The 26452-nt window shown below is 44.4% G+C and overlaps 1 protein-coding gene across 9 annotated transcripts in view; it reads left to right on the top strand.

The window, feature by feature from the left end:
• The window catches only part of LOC113015812 (mitogen-activated protein kinase kinase kinase kinase 4-like), a 35050-nt gene extending 9919 nt beyond the window's left edge, over window positions 1-25131 (top strand). Inside the window, exons 3-31 of one of the 9 annotated variants that reach the window (XM_026158146.2) lie at window positions 4253-4309; window positions 7431-7556; window positions 7734-7844; window positions 7943-8033; window positions 8630-8760; window positions 8868-8922; window positions 9009-9087; window positions 9836-10011; window positions 10097-10169; window positions 10278-10488; window positions 10610-10765; window positions 11002-11088; window positions 13534-13686; window positions 15338-15610; window positions 16181-16281; window positions 16733-16872; window positions 17093-17187; window positions 18676-18854; window positions 18947-19076; window positions 19394-19696; window positions 20664-20781; window positions 20885-21055; window positions 21153-21296; window positions 21398-21532; window positions 21792-21892; window positions 21979-22128; window positions 22432-22591; window positions 23506-23645; window positions 24308-25131. In XM_026158146.2, the coding sequence (XP_026013931.2) occupies window positions 4253-4309; window positions 7431-7556; window positions 7734-7844; window positions 7943-8033; window positions 8630-8760; window positions 8868-8922; window positions 9009-9087; window positions 9836-10011; window positions 10097-10169; window positions 10278-10488; window positions 10610-10765; window positions 11002-11088; window positions 13534-13686; window positions 15338-15610; window positions 16181-16281; window positions 16733-16872; window positions 17093-17187; window positions 18676-18854; window positions 18947-19076; window positions 19394-19696; window positions 20664-20781; window positions 20885-21055; window positions 21153-21296; window positions 21398-21532; window positions 21792-21892; window positions 21979-22128; window positions 22432-22591; window positions 23506-23645; window positions 24308-24391 (3930 nt within the window). In that variant the 3' untranslated portion in view covers window positions 24392-25131. The remainder of the gene's footprint in view (window positions 1-4252; window positions 4310-7430; window positions 7557-7733; window positions 7845-7942; window positions 8034-8629; window positions 8761-8867; window positions 8923-9008; window positions 9088-9835; window positions 10012-10096; window positions 10170-10277; window positions 10489-10609; window positions 10766-11001; window positions 11089-13533; window positions 13687-15337; window positions 15611-16180; window positions 16282-16732; window positions 16873-17092; window positions 17188-18675; window positions 18855-18946; window positions 19077-19393; window positions 19697-20663; window positions 20782-20884; window positions 21056-21152; window positions 21297-21397; window positions 21533-21791; window positions 21893-21978; window positions 22129-22431; window positions 22592-23505; window positions 23646-24307) is intronic. The other 8 variants (XM_026158148.2, XM_080297402.1, XM_026158150.2 and 5 more) reach the window with 8 other exon arrangements.
• The last annotated feature ends 1321 nt before the right edge of the window (window positions 25132-26452 follow it).

Below are 26452 nucleotides of genomic sequence, written 5' to 3' on the forward strand. Positions count from 1 at the left end.
CAGTAGAAAAATACTCTTCAGACTTCTGGCAAAATCTCATATGTAGCAAGCCTGCAGAATTTTCTTTGCTCCATCCACTGAAAGTGACAATACCCCGGCAGACCTTATTTACCGCTGCATTTAGGGACCTATTAACGTCAAATGGACTAACCTGCATGTTGAAAATGGTGCTGAAAGGGTACCCAGTGCTTTAAATCTTGACACGTAAGACTCCTGACGAAGTGTCGCCATGTGATGAGTTGACTCAGAACAGGTTGGAGTTTGAACATGTCTACAAGCTGCACTTGGTATGACTAAGTGCCTGCTAAGCCCTTGCTAGACCAGTTCTTAGAGCTTATTTTTTGACAGTGCTTGTAAGAATACCCCAGATTAAGAAGAGTAGTTTTAGGATCTGTTGCATAGATTTGGTGACATCCTTTTTTTTTTTTTTTTCTTTTTCTGAAAGCCTGTTTATTTTCATATGTGCTGATTCATTTCTGTTTACTTGTGCAACATAATGTTTAACCCCAAAGTGTTTTCACAATAAGTGCATGTTGTAAGAGGATAAAGTCAAAACTTGGAGCTTGACTGTAAACCAAGCACTCCTCTCATTGCTCATGTGCTAATGATGTGTAACCCAGTTGTGTTGTGGTATCAAAATGCAATAACCTTGTGGCTTAGATAACCCTCCCAGAAGCTGGAAAAAAAACTTGGATTTATACGACTAGGAATTTTAGCTTGGCTGTCATAGTTTTGTACACATTCATCAAGGCGCTGTCAACTGTAAAACTGTACGAATTAACAGCTTTAATTTATTAACAGCCAACGAGGGAGATTAACTGCGTTGTTATTGAGTTGAATGTATCCCGCAATTATGCGGATGGTCTTTGTGGAAAATCCAAATAGCATCAGATTTATTATTATTATTATTTATTTTTTTCATCCCCTGGATGAAAGCGTCACAGCGTTGGATCCAACAAGTTGTCTTTGAGAGTGAGCTCTAATGCTAATGGGAGAGGGGCTGCAGAAGAGCCAAAACACAAAGACGGTCTTGATTATTTTTCTCCTTTCTGCTCCTTTTCAGTGTTGGTCTTGTTTGTGGTCGGTAGTTAGAAACAAAGTTCGTGACTCACGCAGTGAAATCTTCCTGTAGACATCCAGGGACCCAGTGCATGTTTGGCTCATTTCTCAATTAGCTGACTAATATGTTACTGAAGTCACAGGATGGATACATTTTTATTGTTTCCATTATAATAAGGTGGTAACTATCACAATAGTACACTGATTAATCTCCCAGTCATTTCTCAATGAACCAATTAGTCATTTGGTCTGAAAATGGAGAAAAATGCCTGTCAGGTTTTCCCAGAAACTCTTTGTTTTTAAGAAGCTTTAAACAAGTATTAACTACATAAAGATTTAACAATAATACAATCTAAGATTCAGTTAATTATGTTTGACTCAAAAATCATAATCATTTAATGTCGACTTTTTCAGTGCACATGAGGCATGAGGATGACTGCGGAGTTCCTCGGCTGCACCTGTAAACTAGCAAAACAGACTGCATGTGCACGAGGAGGTGACTGCTACAATGTCAGCCTCTGTTGTTTTTGCAGAGGCAACCCCTGGGATCAAAGTGGAGAGGATTAAAGTCATTGTAAAGTGTCCCTCTCATCGCCCCCACCTCTCCTGCCCAGTGAAAACAGAGGGCCCCAAAGCCTGCATAGCTTTTATTGTCATAATCCATACAGTTTCAATTGACTATGGAATGCACTGGCTAAGATGACGACGGTGGTGTCGGCAGGGAGGCTGCACATATGTGTGTGAGAAGCCGTTTTCTCTGTAGCCATGCACAAAGACTGTACAGTGAATTGACACGTGTGTCCGGTACATTGCAGCAGTGGTAGGCAGAGAGACAGAGTATCACTGCAGTGGAGAAGGGGAATACCCATGTGGGTCAGCTTCCAAAAATGTCCCATGTTTTATCTCGTCTCAGGGTTGAGGGGAGGGAGGGAGATGTAGGGAGGCCACTATTTTGGTCCCTTTGTTTATGTAAGGAGTGGCAGTAGGGTGCTGGGAGAGCAGAGAAGTCTGGGAATGTCGGGGCTTCATGGCTTGGGAATCGCATGTTTCTGTTTGGTGCTGTGTATATCATAGTTTTACATGGGCTGTGGGATACAAAAGACTTGAAACTGCTTTCTTTGATAGGAACAATCCAACTCTTGATCTCAGTTCCCGTGTGAAATATATGGTAAAAATGGCCGTCAAACATGTAATTTAATTAGATACAGTAATTGAAGTGCTTGTATTGGGGTTGCAACTCAGGAATTTTTTTTATTTTCTATATATTTTTTTTAAATAAGTCATTGTGTTATGTATGAAAATAGCAAAGACTGTATAACGGAGGACATGCAGTGAGTTGTGGACTACTCGTTTAATGGCTTTAAAGTTACAGTGTGTAAAATATCTCCACTAGATGTCAGACTGCAGATTGCAGTTAACTTTGTTACTTTTTGCCCTCCCAATTCAAGCGCATAGTCCTGGCTATGGTATCTGTTAGGGGTGGGGGGGAAATCGATACTGTGTAGTATCGTGATATTTTGTTTGCTAATAATGTATCGATACAGGGACAGCAGAAATCGATATTTTGTTACAAAAAAGGTTTCTGTGCTCTGACTTCAGAGCATGTTGATCCTTTTTCTGAGCAAGAATCCTGACATTCCTTCACTGTCCAAATGTGTTTAACTTTTTTTTTTGGCAGCAATAAACATGACAGTTTACTTATTTTAATTTAAGACATGTTTTATTTTAATTAAGTTTAAAACTTTTTTATTTAATGTAAAATTATATTTTGTTTTAATTTACTTTCAAATTCTTCAGTTGCTGAAGGGGCTGCATAGGTTTCATAAATTGCATAGTTCAGAATAGCTATAATTGTACCAGATGGTTGCATTCAGTTAAGTTGGACTAGACTGTAATGCAAACCGTTCAGTTTGTCAACAATAAAACTGACTGAAATGAGAGAAGGACTGAGTGCGAGACTTTGATATTAGATAAAATGAATATTGATAAAGTTTACCTTTATGTACAGAATCTGAATATCGCAAAATATTTTTAAAAATTGCAATAATATCGTATCGTGCGTTAAGTATTGTGATAATATCGTATCGTGGGATGTATGGTGATTCCCACCTCTAGTATTTGTAGTGAGTGTAGGCTGTCAGGCTGCTGTTTACCTCGTGTCTGTTTGTTTACTCTGAAGGAACCTGTAAAACATAACAAAACGAGTCTGATACAAGTCAAACAAGCTCGCTTCTGACAGCGATCCTGAGGTGAGTTGTTGAGGATATCCTGTCAGTAAGAACCGCTGTTGTTTATGCTGTTGGCTGGCGTTAGTGTTTATTAGAGAGAAACTGATATTTTTAGGATACTTGAACCTAACATTAGCTAGCATAATGTTAACTTATAACCAGCTGCTGCTGACTTCAGTTCAGGAGATGATGTCTGAGGATGGCATTTTATCCAGAGCCAGTCATATTCTCTTTTCTATTCGTTTTTGCTTCTTTGGTGAAGGAGACCTCTTCTTGAATGATAAAACTAAGTTATGATTGTTCATACATTGAGTTTGGAGATGCAAATGTGAATTAAAATTTGCCTCCATGGTACACAAATGCCAAGAAGCTCTCTTCACTTCCACCTTTGGCGCGCTGCTCTCTCTAGCCACATAACTAAATTGAGATTATGTGCAACAATGTCCATCTCGGCCTCTGTATTCAAGATGGCATTACAACACGGTGACTTCCATAAACTGATGCCTGCTCCAATATATTTTTAACACATTGGAGCAGGCAAATGTTTTGTTAATTGATGCATTATGAGAATGCATCAGTTTGTTCAGTTACACACTTATACCATTAGTATGTTTATCTGTTTTTTTCCTCTATTAAATAACCTAATAAATGGACTGACTTTACCTTTTTAATCTTGTTAAGGCCTCAAACGAGTAGTCTTTGTATCCTTTGCGTTTTGGAAAATGGATGTGACCATATTTGGACAACCAAAGAGCCACCTGTCACCAAATGTGGATACACCAGTTAATTTATAAACCAGTTCACCACCTGTTTTGAATGAGTATATTGGCTATAACTAAAGCTTTTTTTTTTTTCCTTTAAAAAAAACCCAATTTAAATAGCAATGTACAGCATACTTGATAAGACCACAGTGACCTTTGCCATGTGCTTGAATGCTCATATGCTTTTGTTTGTTGTCTTTGCAGGGACGACATGTCAAGACTGGACAGCTGGCTGCCATCAAGGTCATGGATGTCACAGAGGTAAGCCTTAAATGTCACCCTACATATACTTTTAAATCAAAAAGATAGATTTGGCGCAACATAATGGATTATCATTGGTGTGCTAAAAATGCTCTTGTGGTGAAATGTAATTATACTCGAGTCTGGTTAACATAAAAATCTGCACACATTCCTCTGGAACTTACGTCTGAATATTTAGAGGTTGCAGAGGAGAAAAAGCCCCGCTCTGTAATGAGTTGTCTTCACTAATAAACAGCAGCAGGGAAGGAGTAGAGGCAACAGGATACTGCTTAATTTTAATTAGATTTTTTTTTTAGGTAGCTTTGTCATTTAGCAGCAAGCGTGCTGCCCTCAGCTGTGGGAGGTCCCATCTGCAGATGAGAAACAACCACATATGCACACATGCAGAAACGCAAGGCAGAAGGTTTGAGGGGAGCAGCGAAGACCAGCAGGGCTAACCACCCACACTGTGTTGGTTATGATGAAAGCAACATGGGCGTAAAATGCCGGACCCATCCTGGAGCCCAGTTTGAACGTGTCGCGCGCAACAGCCTAGTGTTCATCATCTTCCTCAGAGGGGATCACAGCCGACAGCCACGAGCTGAATTTTCACCGGTGTCAGGACACGTTTACTGCTTTGTGGATGCAACATGTTTCTATCCTACCGTCACACAGTCCTCATCAGAAGCTCAACAGGAACTGGTGATGCAGCTCGTGTGCCCTGACATGCCTTTTTGCCACCCCTCACGCGCGCTTACGTCACAATGAGTCAGAGTTACACTCTCGACTGACTTGTTATCGTGTGGGAGAGAATGGACCAGCTGTTTCCTGATGTGTGTGAAACACTAGGTGTGCCTTTTCAGACGTCTAGTCACTCACTGAGAACAGGGAGTCACTCGTCACGAGAAGCAGGTGTCCACTTCACCTAAAACCTGCTTGACTGTATTTTTGTGTTTTGTTTTTCACTGGTGGCCCTTTTAACGTCTGTCTTCAGTCTGTTTATGTGTGACTTTGGCTGTATTTAGTGCATTACAGTGACTGTTATTAGGTTTAGCCTGCTCTGCTATCTTCCCTTGCTTCTATCATGACATAAATCATTCTGAGATTAAGCCTGGTTTTTATTACCTGCGCACAAACGAATGACTGTGCACTCCCATTGCTATTAAAGTGCCAAAGCTCACTAACTGGTGGACCTCACACAGTGATTTTTAAGTCAGTTTGACTGAGTTAATTAGTAGGCTTCAAACGGTGCTCAAATAATGACTCAGTTTGATCTGTTATGACTGTACGGCTGAAATATTCAATTACGGAGCTTCAGTTAGATCTGTCAGCTATTTTTCTGCTTGTTATGTTTCAGCTGGCCCGTGTCGCGCTTGACGTCCTGGCTGTTGAGCTCATCTGCAGGCACAGAGGTTCTGTGCAGGGTCACTGTGACCCACATTCTCAAATCCAAACAAGTCCTCTTTTCTGCAGCTATACAGGCCACGAGCTTAAAAAACGGATGCTTTTCCATTTTGACGTGCTGTTTTCTGTTAAATTAAAAGGATTTCTACTCCTTGAATGTGCAGCGCTTCTTGACATAAGGCCAAGGATGTTTCTGCAATTTGGGATCCAGCAGTTACACTTTAGCAAACACTGTACTGGATTTTAATTTGTGAAAATGTATTACCAGGCTATCAAAGACAAAGAACATGGCTAACTGTTTTGTCTTGGGGGGGGGTTTCACCCCTGGAGATTTAAAGATGTTTTAAGACATGAGAGGAAACTCGGCTGGAGTTTCCTCTTTGTTAAATCCTTGAGTTACACTTTCTAAAGATCTTATCTTCAAGCATAAATTAGGAATACTGGGTGTGGCCTAGTGCCACAGCATCTTATGTGTGTGCGTCGTGCGCTGACGTATTGCTCGCCTTTGCCTCTCTCTCTCCGACACGCATCACCATATGATTGTCTCTCCCACTCAGTCGCCATGTGACTCGTGGCAGAGAGGCTTTCACAGTCGGGAGTGTGATAATCCAGCAGCTGCGTAGCAGAGAGGGGGTACACGGGGAAGGGAGGGTCAGAGGAGGATGGGGTGGTGGAGGGGGATGCGCACAACAGAAAGGCTTACGTCAACTCAAACGAGTCATGCAGCAGCAGCGTGGCTGCCTGTAAAGACGGCCAACTGCCATTTTGCTGTGTGCGATGCACTCACACCATCCAGCGTAGTAACATGCACACACAGCATCACCTTTAAATCGGCTGTAACACATTTTGGTGCAGAATGCTAATAATGGAAATGACAGGATATACAAATATCTGAAGCGTGCACACACTGCATTATGCAGTGGTAATTTTGTGCAACCACCCCCACCTTTGTACTCTTGTCCCCCCACTCCTCTCACTCTACTTTGTAAATAATAGGCCATGTAACCATAAAGCAAACCACTTGCAGGCTGATCTATGCATGTGTTCAATTAGTGCATCACTGTTAATCTGTGTCAAGTTGCTACAGGGTGCAAGTGGGGAGTTTGCACTGCAGCTAGTTCTGACCTTTTTGTGAAGAAGCGATGGCGGCAGGTTTGCTCCCGCTATCTGCAACTAAAGGTCGTTTGCAGCAGAGATTAAACGCTGCGTGATCACTACATCTGCTAGTTTGATTTAGCTCTTTCGCGTTAATCCCTCAGAGTTCCCTTTAGGTTACGTTTAAATTTTAAAGGCGCCCATTTCCTGTTCCTGCTCTTCCCTTAAGTAATCCTACACCCATTAAGTAATAATTTATTTTTTTTCTCCAGGTGAAGGTTCATGGCAGAGCTTTCTTTCCAGCTCTGTGGATAATAGCCGCTGGTTGTTGTTGTAGGTTTATCTGATGTGTCTAACGTACAATGCAAATCATTCATGCAACAGTAATCCATAAACAAAGGACTCATTCCTCGCTCGTGTTGCATGAAAAGGCTGCAGCGATGTTGCACCAGGGAGCTGTCACGCGTCTCGACACTTGCTGTGACACAAAGTGTGGAAGTGAATTGATTTATTTGTGAAATGAAACGTTACTCGAGGTCAGGTTATGGTTAAAAGGAGCCTACACGCCACATCGTAAAGATTTTTTTGGGGCAAGGCCAAACGCCCTCTTTTAATGTGCACCTGTGTTTGTTTGCTTGTCTAGGATGAAGAAGAGGAAATTAAACTGGAGATCAATATGCTGAAGAAGTATTCCCACCACAGAAACATAGCCACCTACTATGGTGCTTTCATTAAGAAGAGCCCTCCGGGACACGATGACCAGCTATGGGTAAGCCCCTCAAATCCAGTGAAGACATTTAAAAAAAAAAAAAAAAAAAAAAATCTAAAGACTGTAGCGCTGATGCTCACTTCTTTTACTAGCCTTCCTTTTTTATTAACTTTCCAGAACTAGGCGTATTTTAATTTTAATATATATTTTTTTTCATTGAATTTGTCTGTTTTGCAGTTGGTGATGGAGTTCTGTGGTGCTGGTTCCATCACAGACCTAGTGAAGAACACAAAGGGGAACCAGCTGAAGGAAGACTGGATTGCCTACATCTCCAGAGAGATCCTCAGAGTGAGCACATTCCCCCGCCCTCTTTTTTCCCCTCTCTTCTCCTCATTTCTCTTCTCTACCTTCTTTCACTAATATTGCATCTCCTCTACCCTCCTCAGGGTCTCGCCCACTTACACGCCCACCACGTCATCCACCGTGACATCAAAGGCCAGAACGTGTTATTGACGGAGAATGCTGAAGTTAAACTAGGTGAGTGACTGAGTTTTCATATCTTTGATACCTTTTGATCCAATAAATGTCAGTGTCAACTTTAACTTAGAGATTCTCACTTGTTCTTGCCATGCAACACAAGACTCTAAAACATCTATAAAGTGCCCACCTCCACAGTTTCGGACGAACTAGTTTCTCAGGTGGCCACTTGAGGCAGGCAAAAGAATCAATTTTTATAAACGGGCATGTTAAAATACCAAACTTTATAGTAGTTATAAACATGTGTACTGAACGGTGCCAAAGACAATTTTAACCAGTGGTGTAGATTTTAATATAGCTCAATATCATGAATTCCAGTAAGATTTAAATGTATCTATAGTTAATGGTTCCCATTCAGTGGTGCTTAAAACAGTTTAAGTTGTCAAGTTTGCACATTTTGTTTTAAGTCTAGATTTTGCCAGCTACGGTGAATTACAGATGCAGCTTGCTAACCAAGCTAGCCAGTAATAGCTACATCTACCATTGAAAAGATTATGCTTGTGTGTAAGAAGGCTGAAAGCTATTTTCTTGAAATCGAGTCTTTGAAGATGATCGTACAGCGTTTAACTGACTGTCTCCGCTCCTTATCTCTCCAGTGGATTTTGGCGTGAGTGCTCAGCTGGATCGGACAGTTGGAAGGAGAAACACCTTCATTGGGACACCTTACTGGATGGCCCCAGAAGTCATCGCTTGTGACGAGAACCCAGATGCAACATATGATTACCGAGTAAGATTCCCCAACGTGTCGAGCGTTCAAAACCTGACTTCCTGTAACCGCGGAGGCGCATTATTCTTGTGAATGGCTTTCTTATTGGGCGTTTTCTTCTCTCGCAGAGTGATCTGTGGTCCTGCGGTATCACGGCTATTGAAATGGCTGAAGGAGCGCCCCGTGAGTGCCTGTTTCTCTTATCATTTGTTTTTTCTTGATCTTTTAATCCTCTTGAATCTTTAACTTTTTTGCACCGCTTCTTTCAGCTCTTTGCGACATGCACCCCATGCGTGCACTCTTCCTCATTCCAAGAAATCCTCCTCCTCGGCTGAAATCTAAAAAATGGTGAGCACCACCCGGAAAGGACGTTTTTACTGTTTACGTATCTGTCCTATATAATCGCCTCGCTGCCCTGCAAAATCCTGACACATTTACTCTGAGATATTTTATGCGCAGATTTCCTTCTGTTCTTTTTATGTGCATTTTGTTTTATGTCAGACCTTAGCCCAGGCAGCTACAGAGACTTAAATCTAAGAGCTCAGCTTTCCCTTAGTGCTCTGCTGCTGACTCGAACATCTGTGGTACACCTGCTCTGGCAGGCTCAGGCTCTCCTGGCACTCGCACAAACACACTGGATCGCTGCTCTGGACTGCACTGCAGAAACATCTCAGAGCTCGAACGCTCTAATGAACTGGCTCTCGTTTTACATTTGTCTTCAAACACAAATCGCTGTTTTATTTTATACTCCACCCCTGTTTCATAAAATATCGGTTTGATTTGCTGCTGTCGCAAGTGAATCTGACGGTGCTCGGCAGCAGGTGCAGTTGTGATAATAATTTCACTCCAGCGTGTAGCGTTTTTCAGTTTTCGTGGAGTATATGTAATGAAAGGTTCGATGCTGCTCGTCTGTGTGCATAAACCTCAGTTTTTGTTGCGCTGGCGAGTGTCTGGTGAAGGGGAGGGAGCGCTGTTAGGAGTCGTGGGGCGTTTGCAAAAATGTCTGCTTCACTTTCTCGTTGCATGGCTGAAATACTTCTGTTTCTGATTCGCTCTCTCAGCCTTGTGTTGTTTCTCTCCCCCAACTCGCTCACAGGTCCAAAAAGTTCTTCAGTTTCATCGAGAGCTGCCTCGTGAAGAATTACACGCAGCGCCCACCAACAGAGCAGCTGCTGAAGCACCCCTTCATCCGAGACCAGCCCAACGAGCGGCAGGTCCGCATACAGCTCAAAGACCACATCGACCGGACGAAGAAAAAGAGGGGCGAGAAAGGTGCGTGTGCTTCTCGATTATCATGAAAGGCTGGAAAAGTGTAGGATGCATAAGCTGTGAGTGACTGGTTTTTGTCCTTGTGCAGATGAGACGGAATATGAGTACAGTGGCAGTGAGGAGGAGGAAGAGGATCCTCCTGAGCAAGAAGGAGAGCCCAGGTATGTTCTACACCTGTAGCGTTTCCCTGAAAGGAAACAAGTGCACCTGCTCAGGTGGAGGCGTTTCACAAAGCTCCAACCTTTTGTCTCTTTCTTACACCGATACAGCTCAATTGTCAACGTGCCAGGTGAATCTACTCTACGGCGTGACTTCATCCGCCTGCAGCAGGAGAACAAGGAGAGGTCGGAGGCGCTCCGTCACCAGCAGCTCCTCCAGGAGCAGCAACTCCGGGAGCAAGAGGAGTACAAGCGCCAACTACTGGCAGAGAGGCAGAAACGTATCGAGCAACAGAAGGAGCAGAGAAGGCGGTTAGAGGAGGTAGGGTTTTGTTTCGACTCGTTGTGTCGTTTGTTGTGCTGTTTTTCGGGAAGTTTTTACCCTGTTTTTAATTTATTTGCCCCCCCCCCCCCCCCCCCCCCCCCCACAAATACCCCCACAGCAACAGCGACGCGAACGGGAGATGAGGAGGCAACAGGAGCGCGAGCAGCGTCGTCGCGAGCAAGAAGAAAAGAGGCGTATGGAGGAGATGGATCGTAGACGTAAAGAGGAGGAGGAACGCCGGCAGGACGAGAAGAGAAGGAACGATCGTGAGCAGGTCTGTTTCTGAAATTACTTTTACTGCAGTTAAAGCCAGCGAAACACAAAGTGAATTGGTGTGTTGGTTCTGTAAAATGAAGACATGAAGCTCAGGGGTTACTTGATGTATTTATCGTAGCGCAGCAAAGCCAAAACATCCCTCTTATCTGTTTTAAGATGGATTTTTAGGGTTGTGCTTGGTGCTTATTTAAAGAGACATGCGCAGCCTTGATGGGTTTTCTTTCCTGCTGACAGGAGTACATCAGGCGCCAGCTGGAAGAGGAGCAGAGACACCTCGAGATGCTCCAGGAGCAGCTGCTCCGTGAGCAGGCCATGCTGCTGGTCAGTCGCACACAAACACTCAGCCTTCTTATTATATCACAATGTCCTTTCACCTCCATAACCTCCAAGATATGAAAATGACTTATAAATCTATTTATATCTCCAGGATTACAGCTTTTGATTTAATGCATTTTACTGACTTTTTTTTTTAAATGCATGAAATTCTCAGGAGTTAGGCATTGAGTTGCTTGGATATTATATGTACTGAAGTTTGACCAGGACAGTTAGGCGGAGCCAAAGGTGAATAGGGTCCGGATTTTTGTTTTCCTCTCCTTTCTTCCTTTCATTTAAAGGTGCTGTTGAGTCATTGTAGCCCACTAACACCAGGAATCAACCCTGATCACTTTCATATTTAGTGATGGTGATGTCTTGGACTGTAATGTTTGCAGATGCGATGATGTAGTGAGAGTAGGGACCAGGTGGAGGTATGCATTGGAGACGGGGGGAGGCAGATGATCCACTGTGGTGACCTGGAAAGAGAGCAGCTAAAAGAAGTTCAGTTATTCTAGCTCACTATGATAAAAAAAGGTTAAAAAACAAACAGGAAAAATATTTTAGATTTTAACTTTTACAGTATTTGCATACGATTGTTTATCATTTATCAATAACAAATGTGACTTTTTAACTTTAAGGATATTTTGTTTTAAATTGGAAGACATTCTAAGCTTTTTGCAAGTCTGTCCTCTGCACATCGTGAATGGGTGATGTAAAAACTGTAAGGAATGGCAGTGGATCAGTGGTATAGCTAAATATGTCAAAGCGTATGAGTGTCTCCAGGTAGGGAGTGGGGTTTTGCTCTTTTGCCCCACCCACCCCGCCCTTCTCCACCCTTGAAACACACAGATGCATGATGGACGGACATGTGGATGTCATCAGGAAATGCTCCACAGCGCGGCTTTATTTTTAAATAGGTGTTTGAGTCGTTTACACTGCAGAGAAATGTGAAGAAATTGTTCTTTCACGTGTTTAATAGTAATTATGATTCGAAGAGACAAGTTTGTTTTGTGTGCACAGCACAAGTCAAACATGACTAAGAGTCAAAAGAAAGATTAAAGAGACGACGATCACCATCATAGTCTGCCTCTGTAAAGACTTGTTGGGCCAAACATGGCCGCTGCCTCTTCTCTCCACCCTGAACCAACCCTACGCTCTGCGACAGGAGTTCAAGTGGCGGGAGCTCGAGGAGCAGCGCAAAGCCGAGCGTCTCCACAAGCGCCTGCAGCAGGAGCAGGCGTACCTGCTGTCCCTGCAGCACGACTCCAAGCAGCAACCTGGCGACAAAACAAAACTCCCATCAGACCATAGTAAGCCGCCACAGGCTGCCACTCTGCCCCCTGACAGAGCCCTCGCCACACTCCCACAAGCTCAGGTCCTCAACTCTGCCGTCTCTGTAGCGAGGGGCGCCTGTGAATCCTCCAGAGCCCCTCAGACGATCCCTGCAGACAGCAGTAAATCCCAGGCAACAGGGCAGGAGAGGACTGATGAGAGTTTGAGCCGGGTCTCAAACTCCCCCAGCTCCCTTCAGACTGAAACCCCCTCTGACTCTAACCCTCCTCAGACAGAAAGCTCGGAGCCCGACAGCGAGCCTGTCAGTCAACCTCCTCAGCCTATCAGAGAGGTGAACCTCCTCCTCGGCTCTGCCTGTTCTTTCCACCTTCCTCTTCTTGCTTGCTTTCACACAGCCTCAGTGGTTATGATGATAAAGGATTGTTTTCCTCCCCACGTACTTGCCTGTTGTGGGTGTTCTGGTCCAAAGCAACAACTAACATGTTACAGTGCCGGCGCTCTCAGACAGTCATCCTTTTGAAGGAAAGAAGTAGGGGGTCCAGGGAGAACCACGGGCTCACAACTGACCTTTTTTTGTCCTGAATAAAACAACCTGCTCTCCTCCGCTGTCTCTTTGCTCTTCCTCTCACTTGCACTGTTGCTCGTCATCCATCAGGACATTGTCATCTTAATTTAAATTTCGAGCTGGCTGAACGAGAGAGAAATATATTTAAGGTCTAGGAGAGTTAGAATAAAGAAGCTTTCAGGGATTCCTCTTTGTCTTTTGACATCCAGTCTGATAAATTCTTCAGTGTGGCTGTGTCGACTCTGTGTGTGGACTGGGCCACTGCATGTGGATGACTGAGGCCCAAACTAACACGCAGGGGCACCGAAGCAGTGTCTCCGGCCTGCGTCATTAACTGCGATCTTTTCCCCCCACTGCATACTTAAATCCTGGGATGTTTGAAAGAGTCCCTCTCCTCCTACGTCTGCACATGTATCTGTGTCTGTATGGCTGCCCACAGTTGGCTTCAAGCATGTTTAATATCGTTGTCACCAGCTGTATGTTGCTGATCGTTGTTGGTTAAATGTAAAAGTTTCCCAAGAGACCACAAGATCAATTTTTCCCTGATACTCATCCCTTTTTTCCCCCCACCCTCTACAATTCCTCCATCTCAGGCCGACGAGCGCTACCGTAAGAACATTCAGGGCTCCCCTCAGGCTGCCCCTCCTCCCAAGCAGCCCCCTCTGCCTCCCCGCTCCTCTGAACCATTCTCCAACGGCGGCTCTTCGTCCGACGCATCTGCCATGCACCGACCCATGGAGCCTCAGGTAACTCCTTCCTCCGCTGCTCCCTAGCCTTTTCCTCCTCCTCCTTCATTCTGTCGCTGCACTGGATTTGTGTCAGTTTTCTCAGACATTTAGCCCACTTCAAATAAAGAAAAAAATAAAATAAAAAATAGGAGAAGGTGAGGCTGGGCAGAATGTGTGTTTGAACTGTGGCTTTAGACTGTTCACCTTTTTTGATTTCCCTGGGTATTATTTTTGTCCTACTGTTGAGACTCACAATAAGTCATAAGCACTTCAGTCAGCAGTCTGAGTAGTTTTAAAAAAACATGACAGGCTCCTGATATAGTGAATGAGTTCATCAATCACTGCCTCCGCCAGTGCTAAAAAGCCAATCATTTTATTTCTCGCCTTTGTTTTATGTTTTTCTTTCAAATGAGCAAATAGAGCTATAATTTACCCTCCTGAAATCCTTTTTGCACGCTCAGCGCAGCCTTTTTGCTGAATATACTGAACATATTCATGATTTCTCTTGGGCCGCTCTATGGCGTCATCTTTTTCCTACAAGAATGCCCATACAGAGATGGGTGTAGTGGTATTTGTGGGAGAATATGTACCTTTTACAGACTAAGCTCACAATCACAGAACAATTCAAGAACAGATCAACAGAGAAATGAGACAGTTTTGCCACTTAACCTCCTGAACTCTTTGATATTTCCACTTGAGAAGAGTGGGGGGGAAAAAAAACTGAACTCCAATTTATCATAACGGCTGCAAAACTGCATGACCAACCTTGGACTCTGTGGCTAAGACACTTGGGAGTGAGACACTTAGCCTCATCACCTTTTCAGAGTGAGGGTTTAAAAAAACTCCAGCACACGCTGACAGTTCAATTTCTGTCGAATCAACACTAACTTAGAGGAGAATAACAGCCATATAGCAGCCGTAACCTCTTCAGTAAATCTGCTGCACTTTGCAATCTTTGGGGGGGAAGGGGGGGGAGACATGGACCAGATTTGTGGGTTTTTTGTTTGTAAGCAGAATTCAGCTTAACTTTGCTTAAACTCATGTTTGTGTGTCTGAGGAGTAAAAATCTGTTACATTTGTTTTTTTATTTTTAATAAATTTGAAAGAAGCTTTTCTTCACTTTGAGGATTTTTGTGAAGAAAAGTGTTTTTGTTTTTTGTTTTTCATTTTTCTCTTCCTCAGTAAAGAGACTTTGCACATAAAAAATCTAATTGTGGGTTCACAACATGAATATAAAACAAGTACTGACGACAGTGGCTTATTGCAAAAGCAATTAGATGCTCTGCTTGCAGCAGACTTCTGCAAAATGCACTACTTGTGTATGTTACTCAGCAGAAAAGCTGGGATAGGCTGATTGCAACATAATCTGCCTTTGAACCTTTTTTAAAGCTCAGAAATTGTAATGTGTAATTTGGAATGACACTTTTGAAACAGAAGCGTCATATTTATCACACCGACACAGGCTCCTCTTTCTTCAAATGGTTGATTCCTGTAAAAAACAAAACGCCGACTGTAGGAGTGAAAAAGTCATTGTTTCGTGTTGTGCTGTCTGCCGTGTGCATGTGTACATTATGTAAAAAGCCACACGCATCTTCCCTCATGTCTCACTGTGTTGTCTGCTTGTTTCACCCCCTCCCCCCTGCTCTTCCTCTTCCTGACTCCCAAAAAGGTCCAGTGGTCTCACCTGGCTGCTCTAAAGAGCAGCAACAGCGCTGCCCCCTCTCCTCCTCCTCCACCCGTGGTTGCCCGCTCTCAGTCCTTCAGCGAGTCCGGCGGTGTGGCCTCTAGCTTTGCACAACTCCACCTGCGCTCCCAGGACCCCCACCATCACCACCACCACCACCCATCGCCTGCACGCACAGATCCCCAACCCCAACCTCCCCTCCACCACCCTCAGGCTAGGCTTGAACATCAGGCCAGCAGCGAGGAGGTCCCTCCCAAGGTAAGGTGCCGGGGGACGGCTGCCTTCTCCCCCCTCCTCCCACACCCAGCCTTCAAATCTCTCCTCCATCGCTCACTTCCTCTCATCCACTTTTACGTAGCATGCTGTTCAGCCTCCTCCTGGCTGTGTGCGTCTGCCTTGCTGCGTCTAGTCTCACTTGTTAACACTTAAAACTGCTGTGAGGGCGTATTCAAATGAATCAGAGCAACTTTGAATTTCTGGGCCGACAGATTACCCCATCGCTCATATTCAAAATCATGAATGAGAAATAAAACCGCACATTCCTCTAATCTAAATCGCTCTCATTGTGTTGTGGGGGTGTTCTGTTCTCTGCTCCGCTGTGTTCAGCTACGCCCTAAGATTATCTCTGTTTCAGTGGTCAAACTAGGACAGTTTTTAAATTCTTGGCTGATTTCCCCTTCAGCTTCAAATCCCAATGTATGCTCACTGAATTAGCATGAGCCTGAACCAGAGGATAAGCTCTCTTGTTTGATGACACTGTTTTCCTATTAGGTGATTGTTTTTAGGAACATATTGATTTGTGATGATCATCAAATACTTGTCTCCCAGGTACCGGTGAGGACAACATCCAGGTCTCCTGTACTGTCACGTAGAGAGTCCCCTCTGCCTTCACAGCCCAGCAATCAGGGCGGACAGAGGAACGCAGGCAGGTGAGTAAAGAGACCTCAGGCGTGTCTTACTTTTGGATTATGTGGATGTGGTCTAAGAGAGCTGCTCACATGCTCACACTGTTAAAAGTTGTAAAAGACAAAACAGTAACCCCTCCCCTACATAGGGGTGCCTCTCAGAATAGAGAGTTTCAGAAAATAAAAACAAATGGTAGAATAGACAGATTATTAAGACATAATATTATGACTGCTTATAATATTGCAGATTAATATTTATAAGTTGTTAATGTTTGCATATAAAATGCAAAAAAATGTGCTTTGATTTTGCGGTGATGTAAACTCCCACTAATCCAAGTACGCTCAAAATCACAAAAATATATGTAGCGTATCCTGAAAAGCGCAGGGAGGGTAGGGACAAAATGTTAACATATCACATGATAAACTGACAGTGGAGTTGGGTTTGTTTCCATGTGCTTGTTCTTCCTCGTCACAGTAACGTGGAGCAGCGTCCGCTGTGGGATCGAGTGGAGAAGCTGCAGTCCCGGCCAGGCAGCGGCAGCTCGTCCGGCTCCTCCAACTCCAGCTCCCAGGCCAGTCCTGGGGACCGTTTCAGGCCACGCTGTGAGTCCCCTGGTACTGTACTCGGCTACATCTCACTAACCCTACCGACTGCTTATTAGCAGATTAGGATTATTACCATAATTATACAAATCTGGCTCAAATGCCATCCTCTGAGCTTGTGCTTAAATAAGTTTTGTTTTTTTTTTGTTTTTTTGCCAATTAAAGCGCCTTTGCACATCCAGCTCTCTTCGGTCTCCCCTCACTAACGCCATTTCCTTTCATTTCCACAAAGCTTCCTCCAAATCTGAAGGATCGCCTCTCCAGCGGCCTGAAAACGTTTCCAAGAAACAGGATGAAAAGAATGTCGCCAGGCCCACTCGACCAGCTGTAAGTCCACTGTTACTCGAGTGCTGTTAAACTTGAAAATGAATAGGTGAAAACAGTTTTTCCCCACTTTGCTCTATTTTCCACTGCTCCAATTATCCAACCACCTGGTGTGGGAACCTTACGTGAATCCAATGCTTCCTGATTGTTTGGGTGGGGTGCCTTGCTTAGGGTGATGTGGTAAGCCTATTACCGGTAACTGAGATTACATAATCTCACCTCTGCTATGCCTGCACCATTGCTCATGCATTGCTCATGGCATTACACGATAAAGATTTCAGATAAAAGGCATTTGCTCCTTTTGTGGAGATTGGCTCACTATTTTATTTCTGCCTTTACCGTCCCCTGGCACCTTTCCATACGCCTCCACTTTTTTTTTTTTTTTTTTTTGCTTGCTCTCAAGAAAAATGCACAAGACAAAAGGAGGGTTAACCCTGCGCCGCAGCTTCCTGCTCCTAGATTTGAATGCAACCACATTTGAATGCAAACACGCCCCTCCTGTGTTCCCTTGTACTTGTCAGAATGGCTCGCGATCACCTGTTTGTGTTTGTGGATAAACTGTGGCTTGGAAGCACGGAAGTATACCCCCCCCCCCCCCTTCTTTTTCTTGCTCTTTTTACAAGCTTATGCGACTATATTATGACAAAGGGGCGAGGGAAAATGAAGAGGACAAACATGTTAAGGAGGACGAGGTGAAACACTCATTTAGGCCACAGAAAGAGGCTCTTTAGTAATCTGACATTCCCCCATACAACATGCTGCTTACTTCACTGTTTCCTAGAGGTCAGACTACATGAAGGTTGTTTAAAAGATGGAAAAAGACGGTACAGGTTTGTACCCACAAGTGAAAGAGACGAAATAGAAACACAAACAGTTCCTTGAACCAAGGAGGGATTCAGATTTCAGACTTTCTACAGTACGATTTCCTGTTGTGCCTTTTTATTTAAAGTGGACCTAGTCTGCTCATTTCAGACTCAATATTTGTAGTCTTGAAGTCTGCCAGTGTAGCTTTGTACTTTTAGCTGTTCTCCCTTTTAAAGCCAGCTTTCTTCTGATTGGCTGCTCCTCCCTAAGCAGGATGTTTGAACAGTAGGTGGGTGGAGCTTCTGTGTGCCTTAGATGAAGATAATGGGTGGGGGGGAGGGTATCTGTGCACCCTATGACATCATTCAGCCAAAAGGCACAATGGGTCCACTTTGTGTGCTCAGTCTATCATATTGATGCGTTGTCTGGGCAACCTCTGTTATGGAGGGAGTTTTTAAACTTGGAGTGTTTGTCCTCTTTGGTGCAATTTCTTTTTGTGCTGAAAAATCTAAGCCAACTAAAAATTCATTAGTATGAACCAAACAGGGCCATCCAGAAATGGGACCACCTTAGTGGTCTTAGCGCCGTTGCTTCAGGCCGAATGCAACTTGCACCAAAGCGGAGAAATGGACCTGAGCTCGCAGGTTGACCTGTCAGCGCGTCTAAAACCTTCGCTGCTGCTTTCAGGACCTGACAGCGCTCGCCAAGGAGCTGCGCGCAGTCGACGATGTGCGACCTCCTCACAAGGTCACAGACTACTCCTCCTCCAGTGACGAGTCGGGCACGACCGACGAGGAGGACGAGGAAGAGGTGGACCAGGAGGCAGGAGAAGAGTCCACCTCAGGGGCCGAGGACTCCAAAGCTGGGTAATACACCTGATGCCTCTTTTATTAATCAGTGCTGCATGGCTTATCTGCATGACTGCTGGTTTAACTCTGGTCTGGTTATGGGACATCAGATATCCCCATGGCTTCCGCAGGAGAGTGAGTAACGGCGAGACGGAGTCTGCTAAAACCATGCTGGTCGAAGACTCGGAAAGCGAACAGGCAACCACACCCTCCAAGGATGGCACACTGGTCATCAGACAGGTAAGAAGGACGGGCCGGTGGTGCCTGATTTTGACCGATTGGTGGTGCTGATTAGGACCGATTGGTGGTGCTGATTAGGAATGTAGTTTAGAATTTTCTCTGTCCAGCGTCAGTGTTGTTTTAACTACTCATTCTCCACAATTTCTTCGTTGTTCCTGCATATGATCATGCCATTTCATAGGCTTTCACATTTGAAGATGAATAATCTTAATATGTCAGGTTGCTACACCAAGCAGCAGGCTAGCAGCCAGACACACAGCTCCACCTTCTTTCCCACCTGCTTGCTTGAGCCCAAGTGTGCCTGTTCTTGCTTCCAGAGCACAGCTGACATAAAGCGGTTGGTCACTCTCTCATCTTCCTCCCCTTCCTCGGCTGGCCACGGCCAACCCCAACCCCCTGGTCGCGGCCCGCTAGAGAAAAACGGCTTTCCGGGCCGCATACACCACCTACCAGACCTTATCCAGCAGAGCCATCATTCCACTTCCTCTTCCACAACCATCCCTTCCTTCTCCTCCTCCTCCTCTTCCACCACCACTACCTCCTCCTTACCCTCATCATCTAGCCATGCCAGTCCTGCAGTATCCCCACAGATCTCTTTGGACGAGCTCACTGCCATAGAGGTATGTCCCCATCACACAACTAAGGGCAAACAGCTGAGGAGTGGGCAGTAGAAAAAATGTGCAGACTTTTTGTATAGCTTAAAAAAATGGTATCAGGTTTATTGTGACGGCTATAAAATGCAAACCTCCATCTCGGTCTGTACACGTCAGCTGTCCATTCCTGGGTTGCCTGCCCTGCATCCTCTCCTCCTCCATGTCCTGCTGGCTTCACACTTCCTCTTCTCTGCTCACTCTTCACTCAGCTGGTTTGAATCTTCTGAGCTGCTGCAACCTCCTTTCCCCTCCCGCACCTTACTGCATTACACTGTGCTAACACTGGCGCCTCCTTGTGGCGCAACGTGCTCATAGCATGCAGGAAACTAAAGCCCGAGCTTCTTGGGATTTGTATGAATATTTCTAAGATAAATGTCCCATTTATAGAGCAGCACTACCTTGCAAGCAACTTGCGTCTTGGGTGGTGGAGTATCCTTGTGTGTCTGTGCTTCATTAAGAGCAGCTTTTTTTCTTCTCCTCTCTAACAGTTCACAGCAGCCTGTGTTTGGATCACTTAATGTTTCCTTCAACACATTTTTTTCTTCTTCTTGTTGCACATGTTGTTTGTCCTCTGACATATTTTGTGCCTTCACTAACATCAAAACAATTAACATAACTGCACTTAATCTTTTTCGTTTGCTTTTTTCCCGGGGTGGGTGGTGGGGGGACTTTGTTCCCAGTTGTGCTGTAAAAATGTGGTTTTGAAGGCATTTAAGCTGGATGTTGTTTAACGAGACCCCAGAGGTAGAGCTATAACTCATAAGCTCAAACCTGAGGGGCCTCTGCTGCCGTTTAAATAAACAGTCGTTCTTAGGAATTACAAATCACTGTAACAAATCAAGTTTGATTCATGTTTCAGCTCGGTGCATTTTAAGTTATTTTATTGGGAATGTTTTGAGCTCTAGGTTTTCTAAATATCCGATATCTCCACCAGTCGCAGTCGGAGAGCAACTCCATGTCCAAACACAAGTCTTCCTCCTCGTTCACTCCCTTCATCGACCCGCGTCTGCTGCAGATATCTCCATCCAGCGGGAGCTCCCTCAACAACATGGGTAAGTCTGGATATACAGCCCACTGCAAAAATGCATCTTCAACACTAATTCCTCTCTGCTATCTGCAAAGTTAATGTGCACTGCCTCTGCTTTCCCTTTCCAGCTGGATTTGGGCAAGACGGGCGCCTGTCAGATCAGCTGCGGTCCGACCCATCCCGTAAAGGCTCGGTGGTTAATGTCAACCCGGTCAACACTCGTCCACCGAGCGACACCCCGGAGATTCGCAAGTACAAGAAGAGGTTCAACTCTGAGATCCTGTGTGCGGCACTCTGGGGTGAGTCAACTTCAAAAATATGGAGTTACTGTGATGCCCCACAGATGGATAAAAACATATCAGCAGTGACGTATGTTTGTGCCTGTTGCTCTTCCAGGAGTAAATCTGCTGGTGGGAACAGAGAGCGGTCTGATGCTGCTGGACCGAAGCGGTCAAGGTAAGGTCTACCCTCTGATCAACCGTCGACGCATCCAGCAGATGGACGTCCTAGAGGGACTCAACGTCCTGGTGACCATATCAGGTAGAGCACACGTGCCAACCAGAAAGTCTCGATTCAGATTCATTTTTAATCAGTAAAGTTTTGGATAGATGGATTTTGTTTTTGTTTCCTCCCTCCTGCAGGCAAAAAGAACAAGCTGCGAGTGTATTACCTGTCATGGCTTCGAAACAAGATTTTGCACAATGACCCTGAGGTGGAGAAGAAGCAGGGGTGGGTCAATGTGGGCGACCTGGAGGGCTGTGTCCACTACAAAGTTGGTACGTTTCCTAAAGCTCAGATGTAAAGGAAAAAGGAAATGGTGCCTTGAAGGGAGAGGGGGCATAAAAGGGCTTAAAGCTGAACAGCTTAGAGCTCAGAGGTTGCTCTGAGGCTCAGTATAAGATAAATAAGGCTTATTTTGAATTTTGAATCATGCAAAGCTGCTCTAGCAGAGTCCAAGAATTAAAAAAAATATCCACATAGATCACCATAGGAGCCATCACCCATGATTAACTCGCCACCTACTTGTTATTCCAGTGAAGTACGAGAGAATTAAATTCTTGGTGCTGGCTTTGAAGAACTCTGTGGAGGTCTACGCGTGGGCGCCCAAACCTTATCACAAGTTCATGGCCTTTAAGGTAAGCATGTTCTCTAACAGGTGTCATTCTACCTGCAGGTGGCTGACTGCTTTCAGGCTGACTTTCTTCTGACTTTTTTCCTTTAGTCTTTTGGTGACCTGGTGCACAAACCTCTGCTGGTTGACTTGACGGTGGAGGAAGGTCAGAGGTTAAAGGTCATCTACGGTTCCTGTTCAGGCTTCCACGCTGTGGATGTGGACTCTGGTGCCGTCTACGACATCTACCTGCCCACACATGTATGTGCGAACTGATGCAGACTGATTACGTCTTGTGTTTTGCATTTTCTAAATTTGAATTCAGTTTTATTTCTACAATGCCAAATCATAACAGTCGCCTCAACTTTATATTATAAGGTAAAGACCTACAATAATGGAGAGAGAACTCCACAATTAAACGACCCCCTATGAGCAAGCCCTTAGTGACCGTGCAAAGGACAAACTCCAGCAGAGCCAGGCTCAGTGAGGGGCGGCTATCTGCTGCGACTGGCGGTGAAGGGACTTTTTAAAATCTCTTACCTTTTTCCTCCATTTCATCCTCAGATCCAAACCAATATTCAGTGCCACGCCATCATCATCTTGCCCAACACTGATGGGATTGAGCTGCTGGTGTGTTACGAGGACGAGGGCGTCTACGTCAACACCTACGGACGCATCACCAAAGATGTGGTGCTGCAGTGGGGAGAAATGCCAACTTCAGTGGGTAAGAGCAAAGCAGATATTTCTCATCATGATGCCAGAGGTCAGAAAAATCTGAATCGCACTCTGGTATGCACAAAAACAACCGCACCGAGACCCTTTGCAGGAGGTGGTCTCAGTGTGGTTCCAAACAAACTATATTTATGGTGTGAACGTGATACGAGCCCACTCAGAACATGTTACAAGGGCTAAAAAATATCCCATAGCAACTTATGCTTTGTATTCTCAGTGCAGGTAGCTACTATAGATGCGCAAAGGTCTATACGGGCTAGCAACTAACCAAGAAATGAGTGTAAACTCTGTTTTCTCCCACAGCACCTTCTTCCTGTATTTACTTTTCTTCCTCCCACCCCAGATACGTCTGGCCAGTGAGCGGACAGAACATTCTCATGTGGCTTGCAGTGAAACATTTTGGTTTGCTTGGATTTTTCTGTGTGAAAACAAACCAAACCACAGGGAAAAGCTACAAGTTTACAAACTTATCAGCTGATTTGGACCAGAGTAAAAAAATCTGGAGGTGTGAAAACGCCCTGAGTGAAGAGGGCTGAAAAGTCCTGTGTTCAGAGACTTCTGATTATTTTACTGGGAGAAGTGATCTCCCAACTCTAAAAGCAATGGTGCAAATGATGCTGGCAACTTCAGTGTGCAGCAGAGTGAAGGTTCAACCTTCAGAATAAAACAATCAGATGTGAAAAGCCCAGCAGCAGCTTCACTTGATGCATTCGATTACACTCCAACAGCAGTCAAGGTTTCACTTGATTTTAGACACTTTTGTTTAATAGCTTCTTTTTTATCAATATGTAAAAGTATTACATTTATCATTAGAAGTATTCACAAGTAAAATGACACGTTGTTTGAATTTTTACAGCTTTTTTAACAGCTACTTACCCTCCTTTCCCCCTTTCTGTGCTTGTGCAGCCTACATTAGGTCAAACCAGATCATGGGCTGGGGTGAGAAGGCTATAGAGATCCGCTCAGTGGAGACGGGCCACCTTGACGGAGTCTTCATGCACAAGAGAGCCCAGAGACTCAAGTTCCTTTGTGAGAGGAATGACAAGGTGAAAACATCCTTCCTTTCTTCATCCCTCCCGTTTCTCTCTATACAGTGGAGATAAATGTGAGCACACCCCTAATAATATGTCAGGTTTTTGTTGTTGAAAACACAATACTGCAATAAATCATTTCAAAACTTTTCCACCTTCAATGTCACCAATAACCTGTAAAATCCAACTGAAAAACAAATCAGTTTTGCTGGTTACATAAGTGCACATCCTTTAAGTGATACTGCTGAAGAACCTTTAATCACAGCATTCAGTCTTAACTTGGTAATATTTGCCCTCTCTCCCATGCAAAAGTGCTCGACACTCAAGGCGCTTAACCCCTGGGGGGTCTTAGAAAATTGTGAGGTAATAGCCCTGCAATAATACAGAGAAACCCCAACAATCAGGTGATCTCCTATGAGCAAACACTTGGTGACAGTGGGAGGGAAAAACACTCTTAACAGTTGCAGTCTCAGGGAGGGGGGCCATCTGCCATGACCAGTTGGAGATGAGGGGAGGGAAACGGTGAGGGAATATCTTGTTCATCGCCCTCTTCAGGTCACCTCATAGATTTCTTTAACATTTTATTTTAACATCTACTCTACTATTACTAATCTACTGTTGGTAGCCTGGCACGACCACCAAACACCTTTTCACCCAGTGTATTCTTTCAATTTCAGGTCTTCTTTGCCTCTGTGCGTGCCGGAGGTGCCAGCCAAGTATATTTCATGACCCTGGGACGCACATCCCTCATGAGCTGGTAGAGACGTGCCGTCAGCCGATATGACAACAGTTACCTAAGCAGCGACCAACAGATGACTATTGCGACTACGACCGACGAAGACGTTTTAAAGCCCAAGCTGGAGAAGCATTTTCTGAGGCGGCGGCTTCCATTTCTCATGTCCTCGGGCAGCCAAACAACGGATTAGACTGTAATCATGAACAGAAGCTAGGGGTGGATATGTATTTAGAGGCGCCTGCAGGTTTTTCTTCCCCCCGCCAACCCCCGGCCTTGTTGCCTGACCTTCGAGCCGATCCCCATTCTCCTCCTCTCCCTCTGAGGAAGCGGGATCTGTTGCCTGTTGACGGTATATCTTTATGTCATAGTAAAACTTTGCATCTTGTAAGTGTATGACAAAATGTGTTTGTCCAGGGGGAGGGGGCAGAACGCTAAACACAGTCGTCACCGTATCAGATAAGACTGTGTTTGTGTGTGTGTTGCCACAGCTCGAATGTGTAGCTGTGTTTAATCCCGGTCCTGTCAGGTGTGTGACTACAACACTACGACTACACTTAGTTCCACAGATTGAACGGTGCTCGACATGTAAATCTTCTTCGTCTTCACTTTGTTTTCTCTTCCTTAACCTCCTGAAAGTGAAGATTTTTTTTAAGGGACCTCCTCGACGCATCCATTAAATACAGGGTACTGGATATGTTGGAGTTGGTGCATACTAACGTCGGACTCGCGCAGGTTTTTCAAGAACAGCTTTATCACGCCTCCTCTTGTGCTGTAGCTCATGTTGGACAAAAGTAGCCCTTTTTATGACGGCATGTTGCTTTGGTGTTATTAACTAAGGTAGTCCCAGTTTTTGTTTTTTAAACACACTGTATATTTTATATGTGACTTGCTGCGCATAAATAAGGAATGCAGAAATACACACAAAAATGAGTTTTAAAGGAAGAATCCACTATTCATCATCAAGAGCCTGACCTTTTTTTTTTTTTTTTTTCTTTCTTCAGGGGCTTTTATTTTGTAATGAAATCCTGGCTTTTCTTTTTAATCTGTGTCTCCTTTGCAGAACCTGTCGTTCTACTGGAAATATAGAAACACACACCGACAAAATAGACCCAGAAATGTGAGGTTTTAATACAAATAGTTTTATGTTTTTAAGGTGGATTTTTCCTTTAAGATCAGTTGTAAGTAGGGCTAGCATAAACTGTGAATTAGCAGGTTGCCATTAAGGTAGCATGGAGGCCAGTGGGCAGAATGAGGGCAGCATGTATAGATCTCACTTAGAGGAAAGGAGGGAGGGTCAGCTGATTGTCCTCCACCTGCACTGTTGTGACATTTTCACATCTACAATCATCTGCGTTCTGAAGGAGACTTCAACTTAATGTTGCCTTAGAGGAGTTTCCAGCAATTTAAACAAAAAAAAAAAAAAAACTTAAAAAAAACTAAAATCCACTACTTCAAAAGTGAAGACGTTTAGATTTTAGGGTAGGAACACTTTAGTCTGAAGCAGCCGTGTGACTCAATGTTGGACCTCATTTATTTTTATGTTCCTTCTGTTTTTTCTTGACGCATTCAGGCATGCCACATCCAATCGGGATTGAAGAGACGCGCTACTTTAACCGAGCTCCCATAAAATTTTTATTTCGTGCTCTTTCTTCCCATCTCACCGTCGGAAACCCGAACGACAAGGCGAGACTCGTTTGTCACTTCACATGAGACAGTCTCATCCCGCCGCTGAGTGTAGAGTCCATCCTGCAGCTGTGCTTCTGTGTGAATGACAGAGCTTCATAATAGGACTCTTTAAAGGGCGGTGCCTTCGCTGTCTTTAGGGGGAAGACCCGCTGTGAGGTGCAGAAGTCGCTTTCAGTCTTGTCGTTTGTGTAGAAAGAAAGAAGGCAAAAACATAAATGAATGAATCACATGTTCTGATAGTGTGGAAAAACCGCTCCAGACAGCCAAAACCATGTGGCATACTTTTGTGTTTTTAAACTCTGGCTTAGTTTTTATTAGTGTTGTTTCCAATCATGTGTAACCCTTCAGATAAATATGCGACTGCAGTGGTTTTATTTTAAATGCACACCTTTATGTTCAA

The sequence above is a fragment of the Astatotilapia calliptera genome, chromosome 23 (assembly GCF_964374335.1).
Source record: "Astatotilapia calliptera chromosome 23, fAstCal68.1, whole genome shotgun sequence".
In the NCBI taxonomy this organism is placed as follows: Eukaryota; Metazoa; Chordata; class Actinopteri; order Cichliformes; family Cichlidae; genus Astatotilapia; species Astatotilapia calliptera.